Genomic DNA, 17,218 nt, shown 5'->3' with positions numbered 1-17,218 from the left:
GCATTTTAAGGTATTTTTGGTGTTTGAATGTTTACAGTATAGGCATTTGTAAGTGGCTTTTGAGGTTCATCTCAAGAATTCGAGCATCTCATCTATTCACAAACCCACCAACACCACTGACCACTGGGTCTCCTGCATGCAGCAGGACTGTGTCTGCATTTGGAGCTGTGAGCAAATTTATCCCTTATATTCTACAAATTGGTAAATAGCAGGTTGACATTTCTTTCCTGTTCAAATTTGCCCATGAACACTAGTTTTTTTATTTTTTATTGTTACCATGGCAACCACCAATCACCAAAATTAAAATGACCAATATCTCGTTGTACAGGACAAACTCTGTCCAGTAAATGATCCCTATCTCTGGGTACTCTGCTAAAAACCTGACTGTTTGGTTAATCTGACTCTAATTTACCCTTAAGAGAGAGGTGCGCGTGCACACACACACACACACGCACACGCACACACACACACACACACACACACACACACATCCTTTTATGGTTGTAGACCATAGAAGGATTCATTCAAGATTCAGCTGTCTTGATTATGATATGATCACGTCAGCTCCAGAAAATAAATATTATTTTAAGCAGGCATCATAACCTTAATCTATTGTAGATCATCAAGGTCTCAAACAAGGAGCTGGATTTGATACTGAAATAAGAAAATGTTATTTAAAGTTGGATGGTAAAATATGTTAAAAAAAAAAATAAAAAAAAATAAATTAAAAAAAACAGCTTCATAGGAAATGCTTTTATTGACCTGTTATGTGTCAAATTTTTCTATAACAAATTAAGTTGTAGAAGCAAAGTTTTTGTGTATGCTTTAAACTAAAAGGTTTTTTTCTGCTCTGTGAAGATAAATGGCTTTAGTTTGACTTTGAATTGTTCCGTGTTAAACAATAAGCCCTCCTTAGAGCTCCGTGTTCTTTATGAGAGAAGACAACATTACCAGTTTGTGTTTGTGTTCTGCTTCATGAAAAATGAATAGAGAAGAAAACTTGTTAGATATTTTTTTTCCTCCCTGTCAGTAAAAGTTGCCTCCTAGTCAATAGATACAAATTATTTATACCACTCCTTTTTATCCTAATATCCATATTTTTCACCTCATTTTTTAAAAGGTATTTAGATAAATAAATTAGGTTTATTTTATTTCCCATTTTCATTTGTGCTTCATTTTTTCCCCCTGTGGGTTTTATTGATCGCTGTCTCACGTGGTGCTCCGGCAGCATCAACAAAATCCCGTCTTATCCCACATCTTTGGTGATTTCCATCAGAATAAAACTTTATTGATCTGCCATGAATACTTCCCATCGCTTTCTTCTGTGTTCCTGGTCTCCATTAGTGACCCTGCGTTGTGAACCTCTCTGTTTCGCAGTGGTTGGGGACGCTAAAGACATCGACTGGTTCTCCCCCAGCGGCGAGAAGATCCTCCTGTCTCGGCCGAACATCTCTGTGAGCCGGAGTGACGAGTCCACGTCCATCCTCACCATCTACCACGCCAATGTGGACAACGCCGGCATCTACAAATGTCTGGCCAAAAACGCAGACAAGGAGGCCCAAGCCACAGTTCAAGTGAAGATCTTCCGTAAGTCCCATCAGATTTTATCCCGTTTTTCCAGCCTTCAAAGTATTTTTTTAATATATATTTTCCAATCAACGTCACATCCTGCCACCGATACGCCACTAGAGCTCTTCAAAGGACAGACAGACGTTACAAGAGGTTATCCAAGCCAAGCTTTACCATTTCTTTGCAGTTCAATTCAGTATGCAGTAAGAAAGACATACATGAATGCAAAAATCATATCAAGTTTCAAGGTAAATGAACACTTAATGAGTTATAAGAGCTCTCTGGCAGGCATGTGGGAAATGAATAGTATGATATTTATTGTAACAAGTGATTTTCATCAAACGGAGCTCAGAGAGGTTTGAACCGAACAGACTGGCAGGAACAAATGTTCCTGATTGCTACAAATGACTCATCCCTCTGTGTTGATCTCTAGGTGCAGTGTTTTAGTTTGACCTTCACCCAACTTAAATAACTGTTATCCAGCTTCAGACAGCTGGCAGAGGTAGCTTAAAAAGAGCAGTCAGTATTTTACCTGCTGTTACAATTTTTCATAATGCAGCCACAAACTTCAGTAATTTCATTTTAATTTTTTTAAATGTTATGTAATAGACCAAAACAAGAACAACTCTGAAGTGGAAGGAAGAATGCATGGAAATCTGAAACATGTGGCATGGCAGTTTTTCCCCCATGATATGTGGAACTCTGCAGCTCCTCCAGAGTTACCATGATTAGTTGCAAAAAAATTCATATCAGGATATCAGGGCAAAATAAATGCATGCCACACTTTCCAGGTATTTCTTCATAAACAAAGCATATCGTGACCAGTGCTTTTCCCTGATATGCACCAGTTTGTGTTAATCTTCAGTTTGTAACGCCAATAGGTTGAAGTTGTTGGTTATTTTTAAACAAACATTGTGTGCAAAAGCAAATACTGTATGTCTGCCTTGCACATAATACTTAGTGATGGTTGCAGAGCAACAACTTTATTTGCACTTCTATTTTTATCTCATAAAATCTGAAAGCTTTTACGAGGTAAACACACACACCTCCTTATATTTGAACTTGTAAGTTTAAGTTTAATTACAATCTTTTTTAATTTAACAGATTTTCGTTGCTTTAAGTGAAAAACAAAGCAACAAACTAAATGGATTTCTAACACTTCTCAACAGAAAAGATCACCTTCCAGAGCGCGCCGAGTCCGCAGGAGTTCAACGAGGGCGACAACGCCGACATCGTGTGTGACGTGGTCAGCTCGCCGCCGCCCACCATCATTTGGAAGCACAAAGGCTCCAAACTCCAATCCGCCAAAGACGGTGAGTCGCTTCAAGCAGAACTACTTCAGTGCCGGAGCTGCTTTCTCACCTCCAGCACATCGTTCTGCCCAATCCTCTCGACTCCCTGAGCAGTCACCTCGCCTTCATGCCATCACTGCCTGCCAGTTCATGCTTTCCAATCAATTTTCCACTCTCCGCCGAGTCTCCCTCTCCCTTTGCCTGTTATCTATGAAAAAGTAAAGAATTTTCTGCAGGAGGTGATTTTATACCTCTTAGAAGACACATGGAAATAGTTTTTTTTTTTTTTTAGCCTAGCAGGAGGAAGTTATTGTCTGCTGAAGCAAGATATGTTTAATTCACCCAAACAGGTGAACTTAACAAAAGTAAAGAAAGTGGAAAGATAAAATGCAAAGGCTGTAATTTCATGCGAACTACTTCCAACAAAAGAAACTGCCCGCCGACGTTTTTCAGGTTAGCTAATAGCTGGCTTACCAAAAGGTTTTTTTTGGGGGTTTTTTTTGTATTTTTCCAGGAGAGCAGCGCCCATATGTTTGAGAGTTAATAATTGGGTGAAGCTCTTCCCTCGCACCAGGATTGCTGGGTTTGTTGCCTGATGTCTGTGTTTTCAATAGTTCACTCAATTGAAAAATCTTTCTCGTTAGCATATCAAGCGCTCCTCGCCTTTAGGCTTGAAAGGGGGGTTCTGGAAAGTTTGTCACCTGCTCTTTTACTGTGAAAGGAAGCCATAATTAGCTTTGATTTGCAGCAGTTACCATTGATTTTGGTATTCAGCGGGAGAAAAAAAAATAAGCAGAGAAAACCCTGACAAAAGAAAAACATAAGAAGCAATCCATGGAAACTTTAGAAATGATTCTTTAATAATCGCCTTTTTTCTTTACCGTTGATCCCTGTGTTTGAAACAATTGTAGCTTAGAAGCTGTGAAGCATGAAACAGTCTCAGGCTTTAATATATCTCCATGGAAATGGCTGAACAAATTAAACAAACCGAAGAACAAAGCTCAGCAGCAGAGCATTTCAAATAAATATAAAATGATATGTTGTTTTAACATTTCGTTTTGTGGGAATAAGATGACAAGAGCATAAACTTTGTTTTGGGTATACAGTTGTGTTAAAAATAAACGCAGTTTGTTCAAAAAAAAAAAAAAAAAAAAAAAAAAAAAAGAGCTCTCGAACTCTCCTCACAGCAGCACACATCCCATTTAGATTTTATTTCCATACAGGAAAGTGCATTGGGAATACTCCGCATTTTATTCCAAATCAAAACATGGAGAATGTGTTTTATCAAATCACTCTACAGAAAATAAGGAAAAATGAATTGTATGCTGTTGAAATGAACTCCGGTGTCAAGGGTTTTTTGTGCAAACCCAAACATTTACAGCATAAACTGAAAAAGGCTAAACAAAAAAAAATGTATCTTTCCTGTGGATAAAATAGAAATATTGTTTATTATCCCACAGTGGGGAAACTCAGGAGCACCAGCAGCAAAGTGACAGACCATCAAAGCATGATGAATATAAAGTCTATAAAAAAAACTGAATAAAAAAACATACTGTATATTAAGGGGAAAATGTCAACATAAGTAATAGTTAGCTATTAAAAGTATTGTGTATTTCTACATCGAGAAAGTTAGACTATTTACAATAAGTGACAATAAGAACTGTGAAACAGCAGAAATGTGCCAATACCAGCAGAAATATTATTTAATATGAGTAAAACGGTACAAATAAAAACGTTAAGTTTTAAAACGCTTGAGTTTGTTGGGAGCAGTGGTGACTTCAGAGTCTGAGAGCTGCTGGGAGGAAGGATCTACCATAACGCGCCTCTGTGCATCCAGGATGCAGCAGTTTATCACTCTTCAGTTTAGCAACAGCTTCATGCATGGTGTGGGAGACCTTGTCCATCAGTCATGTTACTTTTGTCTCCCATCACCTGTACCTGATATGATCCATGTTTCTGAATTGCTGAATCCTGCTGGTGTCTTTAGGGTTGTAGTCTTGCTGTAAAACTCATTTTGAGGATATTTCTTCATTCACAAGTGAAGAAATATCCTCAATCAAACCTATAAAGGCAGTTAACATGTGGTCATTATGTAACATGTATTTGTGTCCAATACGGAGGCAGTTTTAGCCCATTTCTAACACATGTGGGGTCTATATGTAATCTTTGGCTGAGTTTCTGTTATTGTGGCAACTTCCTGCAGCCAAACATGAGTTTATTTTGGCTTTACAAACCTTTGTCCAACTCTGCCTTGGTGAACAATGTCGGTGTTGTGTGGACTGAGAAAGAAAACGGGCTTTGTTTTGCACTTGAACTGGGTCTGATTTAACCTTAACGTTACCCCTCCTCTGGTGACCGCTGTAAAGCCTCAACTTACCACAAAGCAGCGCTTAGCCTGCCTTTATTCTTGGCCTCTTATCAAGGAATGTGTTTTCCACTGAAGGAAAAAAAGACCTCCAATTGTGACCAGCGCTGAGAAGTGCTCATGTAATTTTCCTCAGTGCAGCAGTCGACCTAACCATATGTTTAAATGTCCACAAAGAGCTGCTTATGCTAAAGTGTCGCTCAGACATAAATTAAGACCCACATCTCTAAACTTGTGAGAAACAAAAATTGCAGTGACTCCTCCCCCGCCAATCTGCAGTTAAACATATTATACATTTAGAACGTGAAAACTCAATACCTCTTAAGAGGTTCAAAAATTCCCTCACAATCAGAGAAACACTTTATTTCTCAAAAGTTACAGTAATAGGACATGAGGAGAACTTGTTAGTCTCCTGAATTATGCAAACACAGAAAATATAGTGAGAGAAAACGTTTAGTATTCCACTCCAGCTGCCCTCCTGGCATATAATCACATTAATCAAACATCACACGTTCCTCGAGTTTAGACAGCATGTTACCTTTTAAGACAAGCAGAGAGACTGAAATCTCATTTTAACTTTTCAGAACTGAAACCTGCCAAAAGAAACTTTTGGAAAGTAGCTTCCAATTCTAGATTAGTTTTTATTTTTAGGTCCCTTCAAATTCAGTTTACATGAATTTCTTAGGAATGTGGTGAAGTTGGCAGTGCTGTTAGCTGCAGTGCTACCACGAATGGCGACCTGTACAGGGTGTGCCTCATCTCTCACCCAATGACTCCCGGAAATATGCACCAGTCTCCCTGTGGCCCTGCAAGTGGGTGTAGACTATGATTGGATTGATGGACATACATTTCTTAGAATTAAATTTTGTCAAGCCTATGGCAACAACTCCACGCATAAAGGCATCTGGATGGTAACTTAAATGGGACATCAGAAGAGAAAGGAAAAGGAAGTAAAGAGTAACTAAACCCCAAATAAACTTTTTATTGCAGGTAAACTGTCTGGATTGTTCCCTAAGGATGCCATCTTTGTTTCTGTGGAGATTGTAACATCTTTGTATGGATTTGTTTGATTCTGCCACATTCAGCCTAAAACTGCCTCAGTGCTGCCCTCTTTGGGATGAACAGTGGTTACTGCAGTCATATATTCCTATTGGTCAATGGTTCTGCCATAAAACCATGTCACTGAGACACACGCCCCCTGGTGGCGAGTCAGGAGTTGGAATTATGAGCGTGGTGAGAACTGATCTATGTTGCCTGGTGGATTTGTGCAAGAGCAGCAAGTCGGAGTATTTTGTAAGCCGCTGATCTACTGAGATGTTAATGCACAGCCATCTGTCAGGCTTAGGAAAAATAACTCAACTGAAAAAAAAAAAAACGCAGCCAAATACTTTAGACTAAAATGATTTTCGAGGTCAGAGAAGAATTAGCAGACAGACTTGAACAAAAAAAATGTGGACTTCCATATCTAAAAACAAAATAAATCAAATAACCAAGCAGAAATACAGTCTGATTTGACGGACCTCAACTCTTCAGTTGACGTAGAATCAGGATTTGTGATTAGCAACAAGAAAACATGAATCCATCGCCGCTTGTATTAATAATGCAGGCTGCAGGGGGCCACGTTTCATTCCTGTATGACCACATGTTCTACCAGGAACACACACTGTGGCACCAAGCTCAAATCAACTCAATCTCAGAAAATAAGCTCAGTGCAGTTGAGTGGCTTCCACAGTCACCACGTCTCCATCCGACAGAGCATGTTTGGGATGTTGCTACAGGAGACTCTCATCCTGAATGTGCAGCTGACCAACCTGCAGCAGCTGTGCGCTCCAACCATGTCAGTGCAGGACAAGATCCCAGAGGATTAATCGCACAACTTGTTGAATGTATGGGGAATTTAAGGCACTTCTGAAGGCTAAGAAAATGCTTTGTATCCATCTATGAAATAGCTGGTGAGCTAAAGTCTAGTCGGCGCAGACTGAAAGTGAGCGAGGCGAGTTCCAGCATGGAGACTTTTTCAGCCCCCCCTCGAGCCTCAGCAGCCGAGGCTTGCATTATATGCAGCCAATTAAAAAAAAACACACAATGAATCCCAGGTAGCAGTGAAGGAATCCTAAAACTGGCTCTGTAAGGCCAGCGGGAATCCAGAGGGATAGAACTGCTTAGAAAGTTACTCTGGAGGAGAGAGCAGTTCTTGGAGCAGCATGTTGAAGTTCATGGTGGCAGAAAAAAAGATTTGGAAAAGCAAATTGATTCACTTCCTGTCTGTCAGCTCCAACTGATATCGCCTAAATACTGGATTTTTAGGTGGATGTGAGCTTTATTTAAAATGCCCTTAGTGCAGTCACTAATTTGTTGCATTATATTGATAGTATAATATAGTTATTCTCAGAATATTAACAGCAAAGTACTGCATACAGAAATGTACCTGAATCTGAAGTGATGGACACAACCAGAATAGAAATAGTTGCTTTATTGTCCCAAGAAAGACATTTAGCTCATGGCTTCCCTGCGTATAACATGATTATGATCCAGGATATCTAACCTCTGGAAAAATAAGTAACAAAAACAATAAATGCATATCTGATTTAAAATGTCCTCATCATAAAGGAAACATAACAATTCTTCTAGTTTAGAACTCCTGATCATGAAATGCATTTTTGGAAAAGCAAAACTGTTTGAGCTTAGTACATTTTGAGTAAAGGCACATTCATAATTAGCACACACTGCCTTTATATCGTTCACCTTAAAAGTTTCCTTTCACTTTTTCACTTTATTCACTCACAGGTACAGTGACCCCCTGCACAGTAGCAGCTCAGTATTCTCAGACTGTTCTGTGGAGTGTAACTCAACATTTTTCATGAATAATCCAAATAATCATGAATCTTTCAGTAAAGCACATCTAAAATATTTGGAAAACTGCAGCTTGGGAAGCTGAAATACCTGAGCTACTATTGGCTGACATCTGCAAAGCAGCCAATCCACGATCCCTCTTTCTTCTTTTTGTTGCTGATTGGCTGTAGCCTCGAGCTGAGGTCAGGAAGACCGTGGCCGTCAGCTTCAATGGTGCTAAGATAATTTCCACTGTGTGTATCGATGCATGTTGAGGTATATTTGATGTTTGGTAAGTGTTTTTAGAGGATGTCTCAAGTATTCATGGATTTCAGGTATTCAATGGCGACGGCGGTCAGTAACCCCCACAGACACTTCAGGTCTCCTGCATAGACTTTACACTGCAGTAAAGCAAAATGCAGTTATGTATTTGGATACAACTAACAAATGATTATTTCACTTATGCAGGGAAAAGACAATGTAAGTGGAGCTCATTCTATGTGGAAAAAGGTAGAGACTCTTTTCCTGAATATTTACAGTCCAGTCTGAAGGACCAACAGACTGGTCTGCACCAATTCTTCCATCAATCTCTGCAGCTCTTAGACGAAACATTTCATTTAATAGACTACTAGAATTACACCTGGCATTAAGGTGTGAGTATCTGAAAATGAAATGGCCAAAGAGAAGCATCAAATGTTTTTTTTTATAAATATTTATTTCATACACATCCGCATGCAGAAAAGACAGAATATGACCCTTTTTTCTGTTTCTGTCAGGCCTGAGTGGAGTTGAGTATTTCTGAGATGTTAACGCCTGACTCTGCATTTGTCTTTTCTTTCCTTTTAGTGCGCTACAAGATCATGGATAATGGCCACCTGCTGATACGTGGCATCAAGAAGGTCGATGAAGGAATGTATAATTGTGAGGCTCGTGTTATGGCCAGGGGAGAAATTGACTTCCGGATGATAAAGGTCATCGTTAATGGTAAGCACTCCATCTGCGTCTACTTTAGCGCTCAGCATGAGCGCTTTCCCAACAAGTCGCCAGTTTGCTCATAATGGAGGGATGTGATTAGGAAGACTGTCTGTCAGAGGAAATTTGCTCTTTTAAAGCTTAAGATGTGGCTCGTAATATTCGGCATCTGTCCACCTGTCCTGCTGCGGCACTCGGTCTGCTCACGGTTTGAGAAAAGCACGGGCATGTGTTCAGCCTCACCCCGAGTCTGTGGGAACGCCGCTCTTGATTTTTATTTTCCTCGCTCTGCGGTTTTTGATAATTAGACGGTGGCTTCACTTCAGCTTTTAGTCCAAATCACCCCAGGCAGAGGTTCATAGAAGCATGAAGGATTTTTTATCACAAATATTAACCAAAAACTTAGGAGTGATTATTAACATTACCTGCAAGCTGACCTGTAACTTGCTTTCCTCTAACTTTTTGTCTTCTTTCTGTTTCAGTTCTTCCCACAATCCGTGCCAGGAAGTCTGAAGTCAACGCCACAGCAGATGTTGGTGAATCTGCCCTGTTGGCCTGTGATGCAGACGGCTTCCCTGAGCCCACCGTTACCTGGGCGCAGTATGTCATTTTCCCTTTTTTATTAATGAAAGCACTACCAGTAATCATTGGCTTTAGGTCACATCAGACTACATAATACACTGGGGGGAAACACAAGGTTTAAGTTGGGGGGGAAATGACTGTGGTGTTTTTAAGGTCACATTCCTGAGCTTCTCTGCAGCTTAACACAGTTGTAGATTATTTTGAGAGAGACAAACAAAAGGTTGTCACTGAAGAAGATGATGTGATGTTTCCGATCTTATTAATGAGAAGTTTAGTGGAAGGAAAAAGAATGTTTAAAAACACAGATCTCTACATAAAATGCCTCGATCAAATAATTTGGGTTTCACATTTTTAACTGAAGTATTTGAAGTAAATTAACTTTTCATTTTCATTTATTTATTTATTTCTCAAATTTCTTTCACAAACTTTTTTTTTCTTTTTACACTAATTAATTTTAAATAAAATAATTTAATTCACTAGTTTTGATATTTGATTTTTGTGAGATAAGTGAAAGAAATAACACAACTTCATCCACACATTCTGTAATAACGTGGTCGTAATCCCAACTAAATGTTCTAAAACAGATGAACAGAGATGGTTTAGCTTCCAGGCTTTTGGAAAAATAGATATTAGAAATAGAGATAAATCCAAGCCTCTGCGGTCCAGTTGTCTGTGTCTCAGTAAGATCAGTTTTTGTAGGCTGCTAAAGGTGTTTGAGCAAAAGTCCTGCGCAGTGAACCCGCTGCCTTTTTCCTTTCTTTTCCCACCTCTACAGTAACAACATCGTCCTTGAAACGGGCGACAAATACAGCTTGAACGAGGATGGCTCTGAATTGGTAATAAAGGAAGTCAGAAAGGTGGATGAAGGAGATTACACTTGCATCGCCAAGAACAAGGCAGGAGAGAAAACCGAGGAAGTCAGCCTGAACGTGTTCGGTAAGGGAATATCTCCATTCCCGTACGTTTTTTTTCTCTCTCTCTCTCTCCGTGTCATTCTGGCCTTCCCTGTCGCACTCATTGACATTTACTGCACACACTCCTTTCACAGCTTTTCCATTAGCTGGATGTAGCCGTACACAACATGAAGCGCTCAGCATGCCCTGTTGAAAAGTGATTAAAACACCCTTCAGGTCATTTTAAACATGTATCAGTGTAGACTTTGACCCTAGAAGGTAACTAACGCTGATTAAAAAATCTCTCCGAAACCTTTAGGCGCCCTAATGCTAAACTAAGCCACCAAATAGATATTTGTTTTAAATAGGGTAATCAAATATTAATAGAAATTTTAAATACACCAATGTACTAAATTAAAGAGCTACAGTATTTATCCTGTTTATGAGACATCTGGTTGTCACCTTCATCACGTGTAGATTCAAATCTACAGGAATCTGATCTGTAAAAACCGAACTGGGTTATTTGTACAGTACATAGAAATTGTTGAAACATATTTTTAAGGCAGGTATTGATGGCACTGATAGAGGGTTATACTTGGACTGACATATTCTACAATGATTCAAGAAACCTTTAGCCTTCGCTTTGTGGAATAAGGGAAATTTTATTTTATGTGACATATATTATAGATGTATGACAGAGCAGAGCGGTGTAACATGCAGCAGCTGGGTGAGATGGAGGAGGATGCTGATCAGACGATCAGCAAAACAAAATATTCTACTGATTAGAAACTCATTTTCTCTTACAGCTGATTTTTTGTCACTTTTAACAAATGTGTAAGCATAAGATTTTCAAAAAAGAATCAAGTTTCTTTGGATCATTTATCAGATTTTTATTCATCATATTTCTGCAAGCTCTGCTATGATTAAATTTGTAATTTAGTTACTCATGATTTCTATTTGTTTATTTTCATGGATTTCTTATATCTAACAATTTTGAATCGTGTTTAGTTAATGTAATAAATTATTAGATTTTATTGATTGTAAAACCAATTTGTTTGTTTTTTTGTATGTTTTTATTTACCCACATTTTCCAAACTTTTCTTCCCAGACATTTATAAACTTCAGTCTAATTAGCTTACACAAGGCTTGTCACAGAAAATCAATCATTTGTAGTTATTAGAGAAATTCAGTTTTGAAGACGATGGAAAAGCTCTTAAATAAATAAGTGAACAAAGACTATACATTGGTTTTGCTTGGTTTGTTTGTCTTTATTGTAGCATTTTAAATAACTTGAATGTCATAAACAATAAAGTGTAAATAAGCTGCAGAAATCTGTTCAGTGTTCAAACATTTGTTTGATCAGACATGCAGCTTCCAGAGGAAACGTCTGTATCAAAACTAAATTACTTTTAGACTTGTTTTGTTGCCTCAAGTATCCCCCTCCCCCCAAAGAAGGGGGCAAATTTAGATTGGAGAGACGCTAAAACTTTGTGAAGGCAGAGTGTTTCCACAGAGTGAAATCTGAAGGGTAGGCTGCAACAAACAACACTCCCCGCTGTGTCCTGAGCGGAAAAGCATTAATACGTTCTGTTGTGTTTCCAGTGCTGCCGAACATTACCTACTTCAACAACCAGACTGCCTCCGAGTTTGATGACGAGGTCACCCTGACCTGTGAGGCCTCGGGTGACCCCACGCCCACCATCTCCTGGAGATTTGGAAACAGAGTTTTCACTGAAGGAGAGCAGGTACGGCTTGTTATGTTTCACTTTTCACTTGATAAGGGGGAAGCAGTCCTGCCATTAGCAATTTTCTAAATGTTTCTCATTATGCACAGAGATCAGAGCATCATGTAGGAATACTTCTTTTCTTTGACCCTGTTGGAGAGGATATACAATGTTTCCATGCCTTTCTTGAAACCGCAAACGCTTATGAATCATTCAGACATTTTGTTGTACCATTTTTATGTATCATTTACCTGAAAAACAAATATGTTTCAGGGAAAACTTTGAAAAGCTGCAACAATCTGTTTGCATCAATATGCACAGCCTTAAACTGGCAATTGAGTTTCAGAATCCAATGAAAGTTCAGCTTAGTTTGCAGAGAGAACAAAGATTTCTAACTTTTATTTATTCTCCTGAATGACCTTTGGAAAGCACTGACCATGTGGCTGACTGTTATATATAAAGCTATTTAAATCAATAATAAATTAAATGAATAGACTAGAGAAGCAACTGATGCGATGTCGTGACAAAATATAATGAGATGAACACACAATGCTCACAACTCATCATTCCAGGAAAACCCTTTATCTGCCTTCAGTGATGGCCATGCTAACAATCCTTAGCATTCACTGCATGCTCTGCTGTGGGGAAGGGTCTGAGAGCGCATACATGAGAGTGATTGACAGCACCAAGACCCTCCTCCCTGCTCTGATTGGTTCTTAGTAAAAGAGCTTGATTTCCAGTACAACATTTACAGATTCTGTCTCATACCATGCTATCGCATTTTTTTTTTCATTGTCTACATTTGTGTAAAAAAAAGAAGAAAAAAAAACCAAACATTTTATAAAAATTACCTACTACAACTTTAAAAAGAAAAAACTTCTTAGTGGATGTTTGCGACCAGGATGTGTTCATTTGATCATTGATGATCAATTTTTTTCTTTTTTTCTTTCCCAAACTGTTTTGACTCCATTTGAAATGTTCAGGATATAAAATATGTCATGTCACACAGGGAAGGTATTTCTAAAACGGTTTATCATGCGCTAACTCATGTGCGTCACAAGCGCCTGACAACAGGGGTGTCTTTAATACCAGTGTTTAGCAACTTTAAAGATACACTAAAGAAACTCAGAGATATGTCATTTATCACAATGTGAATCCAGTACAATTATGCTATTTTGCTGTTCTTGGGCATAATCACTTGGAATGCCTGGTGAAAACAAGACATGGCTCAGTTCCAGCAGACACATCACAGTCATTTAGTCACCATTCTCCTCTCGGTCTTTATTCCGTCTTGAAAATGACTTCAGTAAACTGTATCTCCATCGTTTCCCATCCAGCAGGACAATCATCTCAAATTGTCTCGCTTCATTTCGTACGCCGACCTGCAATCATTTCATCAGCTGAATTTGCTCATTGTAAACTCCGGAGTCTAACGGCTCTCTAAACTCGTCACGGTCTTCTCTGGAATGGTTTTAATTTTTAATAGATTTCATAGTGAATGCCAGAGGCAAGTGTGCAGTTTGCTATAAAACCAATTTCCAGGCAGTTCTGTGCTGTGATACTTCCCAGTGTTAACACTCCATCTATCCCTGTTCTGTGGAGGTTATTAGCTCCTATAGAGGCTGTTTTTGTGGAAGTGCTTTGAGAAGACCCTACAGGAAAATTATGCGTGAATACTGTAAAAAGGTGAAAATTAATTTTGTTGACATTACTCCTAATTATTGCTTTTATTCAGGTTATTTTTGCCTGCCTGTGCTCATCCGCCGAGTGCTATAATGACCCACTTTAGAAATGAGTGGGCTCATTTTTTGGAGATGATGATCATCAGGGAAACTAGATTACGGTTGTGGTTTTGATTTATTAATATTTTTAAACGTGCATTTGCTGAAGAGCAACAGTCCTGCAACTTTTAGATGCGTCTCTGCTCCAAAGCAGCTGAACCAAATGATTAGATCAGCTCCTCAGACTGGCTTCAAGTCTGACAAAGGCCAGTAATGAACCGTCTAAAAACGGCTGTAGTTCAAATATGACATGGTGCGCTTCATTTCAAAATGCAATACAAAAAAAAAAACATTTTAATGGAAGTACTCAAACTCACATAACAAGACTCCATAGAAAGAATCAAAGGCATTTCAAATCCAATTAAAATAGAAAAAAAAATTAAAAAAACAATTTAAACCAATTTATAAAATAATGCCGTTGACAAATACTTGTCTGTCTTAGAAATCCTGGCTGATTTTGTCAATGTTGCTGGCTTTGTAGTTTGCATGCTGACCATGTGCATGTGGTGACAGTGGAGAGAAATGGCCCCTTTAATGGGGAGAAACCTCCAGCAGAACAAGGTTGAATATGATTCAGTATGAGCTACAAGATAAACACAATACACAAAAGAACTTAACTAAGAGAACCTTCTACAGAAAAGCAAAAAAAAAAGAAAAGAAAGTACACGAAGATTACAACAATATCACAGTTAATGGCTCTGTTCCAGAAAAAAGAAGTGATCCTGGGATACGTACACAAAGTATTTCAGCAAAGGATTCTTCCCAGTGGTTGTTTCAGTTGCTTAAATGAACACATTCAGTTTTGTGTATCGTTGCACTGTTAAAGTTCAGGAAGTGTTCTAATAAAAACATTAAAACAATTAAAAAAGATGTTTTTTTGGGGGGCTCTGCTGGTAAAACTCATTTCTGTTTCTTCAAACTGAAGTCAGCCAGAGGAAGGTGAGATTCATAACCTCTTTATCAAACTCTCTCTCCAAAGAATTGAAACTGTCTCTTTAAAAGGTGAGAACTGTGGGTAGCATTGCTCTGCATTTTGTGCTGTGCACTGATCACTGCACTGTGGCATCAGCGTCTCATCCAAGTGTTGTTCCTTATTAAAGTTTGATAGTGTTAAAAAAATATCCGTCACAACAGTCTGTCCTGACAACATGTGAGCAGCAGATGGGTGAGTTGCTTCAGAGGCTGCAGTAAGAACCATAATCACCCTGCTGCAGACTTAAAAACAAACATCGGTTTGTGTTCCAGCTTATGTAAAACAAAATGGCTGATATAAGATTATACAAGCAATAAACGCAAAGTGCCGGTTTCTCGTGCATCAACAGTTCGGACTGAGCAGCTCGTCTCCTGATGGTTGGACACTACATGAAAAGAAAACACAATTTGGCACAAAATATCCTCGGAACTCTTGGTCTTTGAGGCCACTCCGTCGAAGCGTTTTTATCCTGCATCATGAGATGTAATTATTATGTAAATGATGCTTCACATGATGGAGGCATGAAACGGCAGCTGTGTTATTCTTGGCGCAGTGCACAGTCAGTGCACTGAACACCTGTCCTGTGGCGTCCCAGAGGATGTGCAGATATTTAGGCCACAGTGGCCTACTTTGCTTTTCATGCCTTGTCCGCTGGTCTCCTGTGATGGATGATGGGCTAAAGCTGCAGCACGAATCATTTTAATATCGAATTCAGATCTGAGAAATTAACCAAACGATCATTGGTCTTGGTTAAGACGATGGGCTTTACTGTAGGAAGGAGTTAGAATATTAAATAAATGAATCATAAAATGTAGTCATCATATGCAAATAATTTAAAGCAAATAAAAAAAACCTGACATGATAAAAGTAAATTAAAAATAAAGGCTTAATTCTACAAAGATGTCTAGACAGCTAGATGAACTATCTGGTTTCTTGTAAACGCTGTGCTTTTTAGCCTCATTGATTCTGGTGAAGGCTATAATCTGACCAACACACTCACCCAGTGGCCACATAGTGACTCTAAACCTATAGCTGAGTGTCATCAGCACTAATATTCTCAGAGACATTGTACTCCATACTCTGAAACAAGAGTAGCACATGGAAGTTGAATAAAAGTGGTCAGAGAACGAAACCTTGAGGAACCCCTCATGTAATCTGTGTTCACTCTGATTTCTAACTACTAAATGACTAAAGCAGCTCCATTTGACTAAGAAGGATTGGAACCAGTTTAGCACGATACCAGACAATCGCATCTGTTTCTGAAACTGCCTTTTGTAAAATGTAAGGCTATATATGAGTCTGTAATCATTTACAACTGTGGTTTGATCCTCTGTAGATCACACATGAAAAGACGCGCAACCTGCTGGTATTTAAATATCATACAATCCTTCATGAAAGTTTTAGAAGGCATAAACGATGATCAGAAACTTTTCTCCAGATACGAATCTCCAGCCGCCATCATTGGTATAGAATATTCCAGACATTTAGTGTCTTTGACACAGCTTGCACATCCCCAGTTTTCTCTTATTAACCGTGCAATTTATCACTGCCAGAAAGTGGAAGCAGTCACGGCTTGCATTGCAAGTTTCTGAATCTTATCTTCCACCTGCACGACAGTCCTCGCCTTGCCCATCGCTGCTCACAGTTGTCAACAAATGTCCCCCATTCACAGCCTGTCACAACCCGCCTTTATTCCTATTTATCACTGTCACAAATGTTTCGATTTTATGTTGGCGCACTCTGAAATTTCCTCTAATCATGTGGTGATGGTTCTGTAATTTCCACTGGATTGTGATTCATTATTAGGCTTCTGTTTATGACACTCTGTCGTCTGTTTTCACATCCATCAGACTTGAAGAGGACAGTTTCATTCGTAATGATGTCCAACAGAAGTGCAGTAATTTAACATAACAGCCTCTACTTGTTTTTTGGGTTTTTTTTTAAATTAGTCTTTTTTTGTATTATTGTTTTTTAAGAAAAGCACGCTCTGACATCACTGTACAACTTCAAATTTAGGATTTCCATCGTCAAGTTGTGTTTCCTGGCCCACCCTGGAAGCAGAGAGCGCTGCTATTAAAGGAAACGCTGATTAGGAAGAAAACACGTCTAAGTGCCTGCAGCAGCTCACCTGTAATTAGTTTCATTGCCTTTTTTCCACAGCGTGGCCAATTCCTTTTTATGGTACATTAATTAATAAGCAGCTAAGAAGGTCCCATTCAGCATAACAGAACTAAG

At 38.8% G+C, this 17,218-nt stretch overlaps 1 protein-coding gene across 1 annotated transcript in view; it reads left to right on the top strand.

The window, feature by feature from the left end:
- Positions 1-17,218, top strand: part of ncam1a (neural cell adhesion molecule 1a) — a 279,917-nt gene that overhangs the window by 197,561 nt on the left and 65,138 nt on the right. The window contains exons 3-8 of the mRNA XM_088012457.1: positions 1,378-1,587; positions 2,739-2,882; positions 8,905-9,042; positions 9,513-9,630; positions 10,388-10,548; positions 12,108-12,250. Of these exons, the coding sequence (XP_087868583.1) occupies positions 1,378-1,587; positions 2,739-2,882; positions 8,905-9,042; positions 9,513-9,630; positions 10,388-10,548; positions 12,108-12,250 (914 nt within the window). The remainder of the gene's footprint in view (positions 1-1,377; positions 1,588-2,738; positions 2,883-8,904; positions 9,043-9,512; positions 9,631-10,387; positions 10,549-12,107; positions 12,251-17,218) is intronic.

The sequence above is a fragment of the Poecilia mexicana genome, unplaced genomic scaffold (assembly GCF_051168715.1).
Source record: "Poecilia mexicana isolate PSO_F unplaced genomic scaffold, ASM5116871v1 scaffold_14, whole genome shotgun sequence".
NCBI classification, from domain to species: Eukaryota; Metazoa; Chordata; class Actinopteri; order Cyprinodontiformes; family Poeciliidae; genus Poecilia; species Poecilia mexicana.
The sequence above is the reverse complement of the archived record's forward strand: the minus strand, read 5'-3'. Positions and strand labels throughout refer to the sequence as shown.